This window comes from Myotis davidii, unplaced genomic scaffold, assembly GCF_000327345.1.
Source record: "Myotis davidii unplaced genomic scaffold, ASM32734v1 scaffold327, whole genome shotgun sequence".
Classification (NCBI taxonomy): Eukaryota; Metazoa; Chordata; class Mammalia; order Chiroptera; family Vespertilionidae; genus Myotis; species Myotis davidii.
The window spans coordinates 4,653,847-4,661,225 of record NW_006298628.1 but is presented as its reverse complement, the minus strand read 5'-3'; the positions used below and the strand labels follow the sequence as shown (position 1 = coordinate 4,661,225).

General features: G+C 57.8%; 1 protein-coding gene across 1 annotated transcript in view; it reads right to left on the bottom strand.

Moving 5' to 3' along the window:
- ERBB2 (erb-b2 receptor tyrosine kinase 2) overlaps positions 1 to 7,379 on the bottom strand; it is a 17,443-nt gene that overhangs the window by 9,052 nt on the left and 1,012 nt on the right. Inside the window, exons 2-13 of the mRNA XM_006774302.2 lie at positions 6,864 to 7,077; positions 5,951 to 6,085; positions 5,129 to 5,197; positions 4,827 to 4,942; positions 4,560 to 4,701; positions 3,906 to 4,025; positions 3,490 to 3,616; positions 1,448 to 1,521; positions 1,273 to 1,363; positions 889 to 1,088; positions 404 to 536; positions 230 to 320 (exon numbers count right to left, since the gene is read on the bottom strand). Coding sequence (XP_006774365.1) covers positions 230 to 320; positions 404 to 536; positions 889 to 1,088; positions 1,273 to 1,363; positions 1,448 to 1,521; positions 3,490 to 3,616; positions 3,906 to 4,025; positions 4,560 to 4,701; positions 4,827 to 4,942; positions 5,129 to 5,197; positions 5,951 to 6,085; positions 6,864 to 7,077 — 1,512 coding nt within the window. The remainder of the gene's footprint in view (positions 1 to 229; positions 321 to 403; positions 537 to 888; positions 1,089 to 1,272; positions 1,364 to 1,447; positions 1,522 to 3,489; positions 3,617 to 3,905; positions 4,026 to 4,559; positions 4,702 to 4,826; positions 4,943 to 5,128; positions 5,198 to 5,950; positions 6,086 to 6,863; positions 7,078 to 7,379) is intronic.

Below are 7,379 nucleotides of genomic sequence, written 5' to 3'. Positions count from 1 at the left end.
CACAGTCTGAAGGGTCTCAGGGTCCATCACACAACTCACAGTCCACAGCATAGAGTCTCCTTCCACCCACAGGCTGTTCCACCTCCCGCTGTTCCACCCTCCTGCTATGCAGGTCTGAGCTCAGGGCTCTCTCCACAGATGTTTTACCAGACTTGGCCAGGTCCCCGGCAATCTGCCCCAGCCCACCCTTGCTTCCCTCCACCCAGCACTGAGCCCACCAGCACCTCACCGATCCTAAGCAGGTCGCTGAGCCATTCTGGGGCTGGCACTCAGGGTGGCAAGGCAGACAGTACCTGTCCTTCACGTACTCCCTGGGGAGCCTGTGAGAGGGGATGGCGGGTGAGGGGGTCTGGAAGGAGCCCGCGTGCACCCCTCCGCCCTCCCCCTGCTCCGCCCCGCATACCCCTGCAGTACTCGGCACTCGTCCACGCACTCCTGGCCCCGAAGGAACTGGCTGCAGTTGACGCACTGGGTGGGCCCCGGACCCCAGCAGTGCCCGTGGGCGCACAGCGGGTAGCAGGCCAGGCCCTCACCCACTGCAGTGAGAGGAAGGAGTCAGAGGGGACCCTTAGGGTGGCTCAGGCCCAAGTGAAGCAGGGGAAGAGGCTGTGGGGTGGCTCTGGGTGGGAACAGGGTCTGGGCAATGCAGGGAGAGAGAAGAGTTCTGAGGTCCCGGGAAGAGAGAGGAAAGGGGGGAGGGGGATGCCGAGGCAGTGAGGCAGGGCTCAGCTAGAAGCCATGCCAAGGGGGTCAAGCCAGCCAGAGCTGTGTCAAGGGTGGCGCCCCGGGGGCGGGCAGCCTGCACGGGTCCCAGGTTGCTGCTGGGAGGGCCCCGGGCACTGTGTGCCGGCAGACGGGGAGCAGGCAGCACTGGGCTCCCAGTCTTACCACACTCATCCTCTGGCCGGTTGGCACCGTGGAGCAGGGCCTGGTGAGGGTTCCGGAAGAGCTGGTCCCAGGGCACCGTGTGGACAAAGCAGAGCTGGGCGTTGCGGTGGATGAGGGCCAGCCCACTGCCCAGTTCCCGCAGCGAGCGCAGCCCCAGCCATCGGATGCCCAGTCCTTGCAGGGTCAGCGAGTAGGCGCCGCTGTGGGAGAGGAGTGTCAGCTGCAGGGTGGGCAGCCATCACTGGCCCCTCCCCCGTCAGCAAGGGCTGCCCTCACCTGCTGTCCCCACAGAAAGGCTGCCACCGGAGCCCCTGGGGAGCAGGATGCCCCACATGCCCACGCGTCTCCCAGCCCCCCCCCCAGCCCCCTCCTCCAGGTGCTCACTCATGCAGAACGCGTCCCCGGATCACTTGCAGGTTCTGGAAGACACTGAGGTCAGGCATGCTGTCTGGCCACGCCGAGATGTACAGGTAACCTGCGGGCACAGGGGGAGGCTAGGGTGCGGGGACAGGATGGCGACCCCAGCCCCTTCCGAGCAGGACGCAGGGGCAGAGCTCACCTGTGATCTCCTCCAAGGTCTCAAACACTCTGAGCTGCTCGGGCTCTAGGGCGACAGTGTTGGAGGCGGGGTTCCTAGAAGAAAGATGAGAGGAGTGAGCAGGGCCCGGAGGGAGCGAGCACAACCCCAGGGCCGGCCCGCCGCCCTCTCCCCGCTCTCCTCTATTAATAACCGCACTTAAACCCTTTGCTCAAGCCCGGCTGTTCCCATCTTGAGCTACAAAGCCCAGGCCGTAGTTTGGCAGGACCCATCAACACAGTATTTATATCCTTTGATCTAGAAATTCTGCTTCTAGGAATGTGGCCTGGAGGGACACGGCCCCTGAGGCACGTACAAGGCAGAACTGTTTGTAAGAGCAAAAATTGGAAACAGCCCTGGCTGGTCTGGCTCAGTGGATAGAGCGTCGGCCTGCGGACTGAAGGGTCCCAGGCTCGATTCCGGTCAAGGGCATGTACCTTGGTTGCAGGCACATCCCCAGTAGGGGGTGTGCAGGAGGCAGCTGATCGATGCTTCTCTCTCATCGATGTTTCTAACTTTCTATCCCTCTCCCTTCCTCTCTGTAAAAAAAATCAATAAAATATATATTTTTTAAAAAATTGGAAACAACCTAAGCACCCATCGGTAAGTAGGGGAGCTGGTAAATACAATCCTGATCTCTCCAGACTACAGACAAAAAGCTAACACCCAGGCGCACTCAGTGGGTGCCAGGCACTGTTCTAAGAGCTGGTGCATATTAACTCATTCCCACTTTACAACCACTTTATGAGGTTGGAACTACTTGTGCCCCCATTTTTTACAGAGAGGAATGGAGAGAGATAGAGAGTTAGAAACATCAATCAGCTGCCTCCTGCACACCTCCCACTGGGGATGTGCCGACTTCTGCGCATGGGCCACGAAGTTTCAATCCCACTGTACATGCGCGCCCGCACGTGGTATTTTGTGGAAGAGCCACACTCAAGGGGCCAAAGAGCCGCATGCGGCTCGCAAGCCGCAGTTTGCCGACCACTGGCCTAAACCAACCCCCTCCCTCCCCAGCAGAACTACCAAAACGATGTTTCCGGCCCTGGCCAGGTAGTTCAGGGGTTAGCGTCGTTCCCAGACACCAGGGTTGCGGGTTTGATCCCGTCAGGCCACATGCAAGAACAACCAATGAATGTATGGAACAACATATTGACTTTGGCTCTCTCCCTTCCTCTCTCTCTGTCTAAAAATCAATAAATTTAAAAAACCTGAAACTGTTTCTCCGTGTGTCTATGTGCAGATAATGGTCTAGAAGACACACAACCCGTTAACAGTGTCTCCTCTGGAAAGGGCAGTAAAGGTGGAAGAAGTGTTGAAAGGAATCTTCTCTTTTTTATTGAAATATAATTCACATATAATAAAATGCACAGATTTTTACTAGGCAATTTGATGAGTTTTGACAAATGCATTCATTCAAGACTCCACCAAGACACAGAACATTCCCATCATCCCAGAAATTTCCTTCCTGTCACTTTCCAGTCCCCCCGCCCCACCGCTCACCACCATCCCAGGACAACGCTGTTCTAACTGCTATCACCAGGGTGGTTTGGTCGGTCTGGAACTTCACATAAGGGGAATCACAGTGTGGACTTTCTTGTCTGGCTAATTTCCCTTAAGATAATGTTCTTGAGAACATGTATGTGATCAGTGTGTTTCTTCTTGTTGCTGAGAATTTCATTGTACGGACAGACCATCATCTATTTGTTCACCTTCTGATACACATATGTGTTATTTCCAGGTTGGGACTCAGGAGATAAAGCTGCTATGAACTCAAGGAGAATGTAACTTGACCTGGATGGCTTGACCGCCACACAAGTGCACGTTCACGGATAACGTGTCATTTATGGAAATAACACCCCTCCCAGGAGTCCCCACTCTCTCTGAATTCCAGGCCTCCCCGCTCTGGCTCCTGCCTCCCCCCTCCCCCACCAGATGCTGCCACTCCTGGGTCTTCAGGAATCGGTGACTGCCCCGACACTGTCTGCGACCATTGTGCCCTCCCTTAATCGGAGTATCCTTACCCCTCAAAGCTCTCTGGCAGAAACGCCAGGCTCCCAAAGATCTTCTTGCAGCCGGCAAACTCCTGGATATTGGCACTGGTGACTGCCCTCGCCTCCCGCAGGTGTTCCATGCCCAGCCCATAGCACACTGTGGGAGGGGGCAGGTGAGGGGGCCATGTCAGCCCCACATGGAGCACCAGGAACTCATACTCCTGGGGTCCCGTCCACAGTCCCCTCTTAGGGCCACATGCCCTCTCCCCACACTGCCAAGATATGGGGGAGCTTGTGGGACTGATCTGGGGGGGGGGCAGGGCAGAGACAGTGGGAGACAAGGACTGAGTCCCAGGAGGGTCTGAGGAAGGGGGGACAGTGGGCGAGGCCAGACAGGGTGTGCAGAGGACCAGGAACCACAGCATGGTTTGGGAGGCGGCGGGTACCTCGGGCGCAGGGCTTGCTGCACTTCTCACACCGCTGTGTTCCGTCCTCAGCTGTCACCTCTTGGTTGTTCAGGGGACAGACCAGGGTGCAGGATCCCACGTCCGTTGACAGGTAGTTGTCTGAGGAGACCAGGATTATGTGTCCATGCGCCCCAGCCCCTCACACCGGGAGCAATGTCACAGAAAGAGTGACAGCAACCAGGACTGAAAGGCCCTCCGGCAGGCCTGAGCACTGACCACTCGTGTACTCCGCACAACAAACCCATGCGGGAGACACGGTGAGATCCCCATTTTGCCAAAAGGGAAGCCAGAGCACGATTTGATGTAAATTACTCAAGGTCATTGCGCCAGTGAGTGGAGGAGCCAGGATTTGAACTCGTTCAAACTTTATAACCACCTTATGAGGTTGGGGCTATGATTGTACCCATTTTAGAGATGAGGAGACTGAGACACAGTAGGGTCACGTGACCAGTCAGTGCTCTGGCTCCCAAGACTGAGCTCTTAGCTTCCACTCTCTCTGCTGCCCCACAGCTGTTGGAAGGATGAGGCAGCTCCCCAAAGCCAGGGGCAGACAGCACTCACCACAGGCTCCCACTTACATAAACCGACCTCCCCAGCAACATCCCTGAGACCCTGCTTCTCCGTGGCACTCACAGGGGCAGGTGGTCACACAGCTGGCACCAAAGGTGTAGCGGCCCTCGGGGTTGGGCATGGACTCAAAGGTGTCCGTGTTGTAGGTGACCAGGGCTGGGCAGTGCAGCTCACAGATGCCACTGTGGTTGAAGTGGAGGCAGGCCTGGGGGGACAGGCAGCTGGTGGTCACTGGCTGCTTTCCCCTGATGTGCCAGGGGCAAAAGGGCAGGACCAGGCAGGGTGCCCCTTCCCTAGCTCCCCCAGGGGTGGGGCCCAGGGGGCACATACCAGGCAGTCAGAGTGCTTGGGGCCCGTGCAGCCGGCAGCACACTGCTCGTGGCAGCAGTCGGTGGGCAGTGAGCCCTTGCAGCGGGCACAGCCGCTGGCACACAGAGTTCGAGTCACTGTCAGGCAAAGGGCAGGATGAGGGCTGAGTGGCCACCTGGGCACCAGACCCCCACCAGCATCACCTTCTGGGGAAGAGTCCCTGCCCCAGGGGACACCCCTGAGGTCCGGTAACCCACCCCTCCCCACTTCACCTCTATTCCACCAGCCCGGGCCCCCAGACTCCGTGCCTCCCGGAGACTCACAGATCTGACAGTCCTTGGAGCTCTCTCCCCAGCAGTGGGAAGGTTTGCAGGATGGAGAACAGGGTTTGCCTGGGGAGAGAACAGAGAGACAGTGAGACAGGCCAGGAGGCAGCATGCACAGTGAGGGTGAGACCCAGGCGAGCCAAGGGGACCCCAAAAACAGAGACACAATAGAGAAGCAGAGGGAGCCTGGCCAGGTAGCTCAGTTGGTTAGAGCTTCCAATGTGCCAAGGTTTCGGGTTCGATTCCCGGTCAGGGCACATGCCCGGGTTGCAGGCTCGATCGATCCTCAGTGGGGGGGTGTGCAGGAGGCAGTTGACTGATGATTCTCTTTCATCATTGATGTTTCTCTCCCTCTCCCTTCCTCTCTCTGAAATAAATTTTAAAAATATTTTTTTAAAAATCAATAAATAGCCGAAACCGGTTTGGCTCAGTGGATAGAGTGTCGGCCTGCGGACTGAAAGGTCCCAGGTTCGATTCCGGTCAAGGGCATGTACCTGGGTTGCGGGCACATCCCCAGAAGCGGGTGTGCAGGAGGCAGCTGATCGATGTTTCTCTCTCATCGATGTTTCTAACTCTATCTCTCTCCCTTCCTCTCTGTAAAAAATCAATAAAATATATTTTTTAAAAAATCAATAAATAAAAATTAAAAAAGAAACAAAGGGAGACAGAACAGGGGCCACAGAGATGAAGAGATGGCAGGAGGCACCAAGAAAGAGGAAGTGGGTGGTGTTGGTGCAGGGTTGGGGATGTAAGCAGGATTTGGCGGAGGGGGGGGGCGCGCTGAGAAGGGGGAGGCTGCAGGCGGGAGGAGCGGCTTACAGGCCCGCGAGCGGTTGGTGTCTATCTGCAGGAGGTCCAGCCGGTTGTTCTTGTGGAAGATGTCCCTCCACAGGACCGTGTCCTGGTGGCAGAGCTGTGGGTTCCGCTGCATCAACACCCCTCCCTTCAGGATCTCTGTGGGATGGACAACAACCAGGCATCTGTCTGTCAGCTTCTGCTCCCGCCCCCGGCCTTCTAAAAGGGGAGGGGGCTTCTGAAGCACACCCCAGACCCCCCGGGGAACAGAGAGGACACCCTCAGCATCTTTGAGCCCGACCAGTGCCATCCCCCGCCCCGCCGCCCCCACATACACGAAGAACGGACTGAGGTCCGAGAGGAGGGAGCTGTCCGTGTCAGGGTCCAGACGCCCAGGGACTCTCTCTTCTCCTCCCGCCCCTGCTCTGCGCTTGTTGTAAAAAGGCGGACTCTGGAGTCTGAAACCCCGCCTCACCACCAACTAGCTGCGCAACCTCGAGCAAGTCACCTATCCTCCGTAAACCTGTTTTCTCGTCTGTAAAGTGAGAACACCGTGAACGCTGCCTGGCGAGATCACGGCCTGACTGAAATAGAATCATTGCACGCACAGCGGCTGGCACGCAGGGCTTGGGCCACTGTCAGCCCCAGGGCTGCCATATCCAGTGACACGGGCTGTTCACCACGCACGTGCTCTCAGCCCAGGAGTGGGCCAGACCCACCCAGCATCCTCCTGTCAAGCTGCATGGGCGGGAACAAGCTGCGACTTGCCGGGACGAAGGGAAATCTTTTTTTTTATTCTTCACAAGGACACCTTTCCTAGCGCCACCTGCACCCATCCAGAGGGGATGCCAGTTCCAGGCCACCCCACGCCTCCTGGCTGGCAGCGGCCCTGGCCCGCTCTCCACCACCAGGCGATGTCGAGGGTGATGGTGACCACCTGTGAGGCTTCGCAGCTGCAGCTCCCGCAGCCCTCCTGGGGAGGCCCCGGCGACAGGGGTGGCGCTGTCCTGCTGGTCTCCGTTGTCCAGCACGGCCAGGGCATAGCTGTCCCGAAAGAGCTGGGTGCCTCGGATGATTCGCAGCCTCTGCAGCGGGACCTGTGTCACTTGGCTGTGAGCGATGAGCACGTAGCCTTGCACCTCCTGGATATCCTGGGAGGGCGCAAGGGAGGTTGGGGTTGAGGCAGACCTGGGTCCTGGAACACTACCCCCCCTCCAAGGCCTCCTCGGGGTTACCCAGTGCGCGGGGGACTTTGGGCAAGGCCCCTAGCCACTGAACAATCCTGCTCTCTTCATGTGTAAAATGGAAACCAAGGCCACCCCCCAAACCAGATTCCTGTAGATCAGGAAAGATAATGGTGGGGGAGCACTCAGTAAGCTGGGAGCAGATGCCCCCCTCCCCCTCTGCATCTCAGTTTCTTCATCTATAACAGGAAGAGATGCCAACGGTGCAT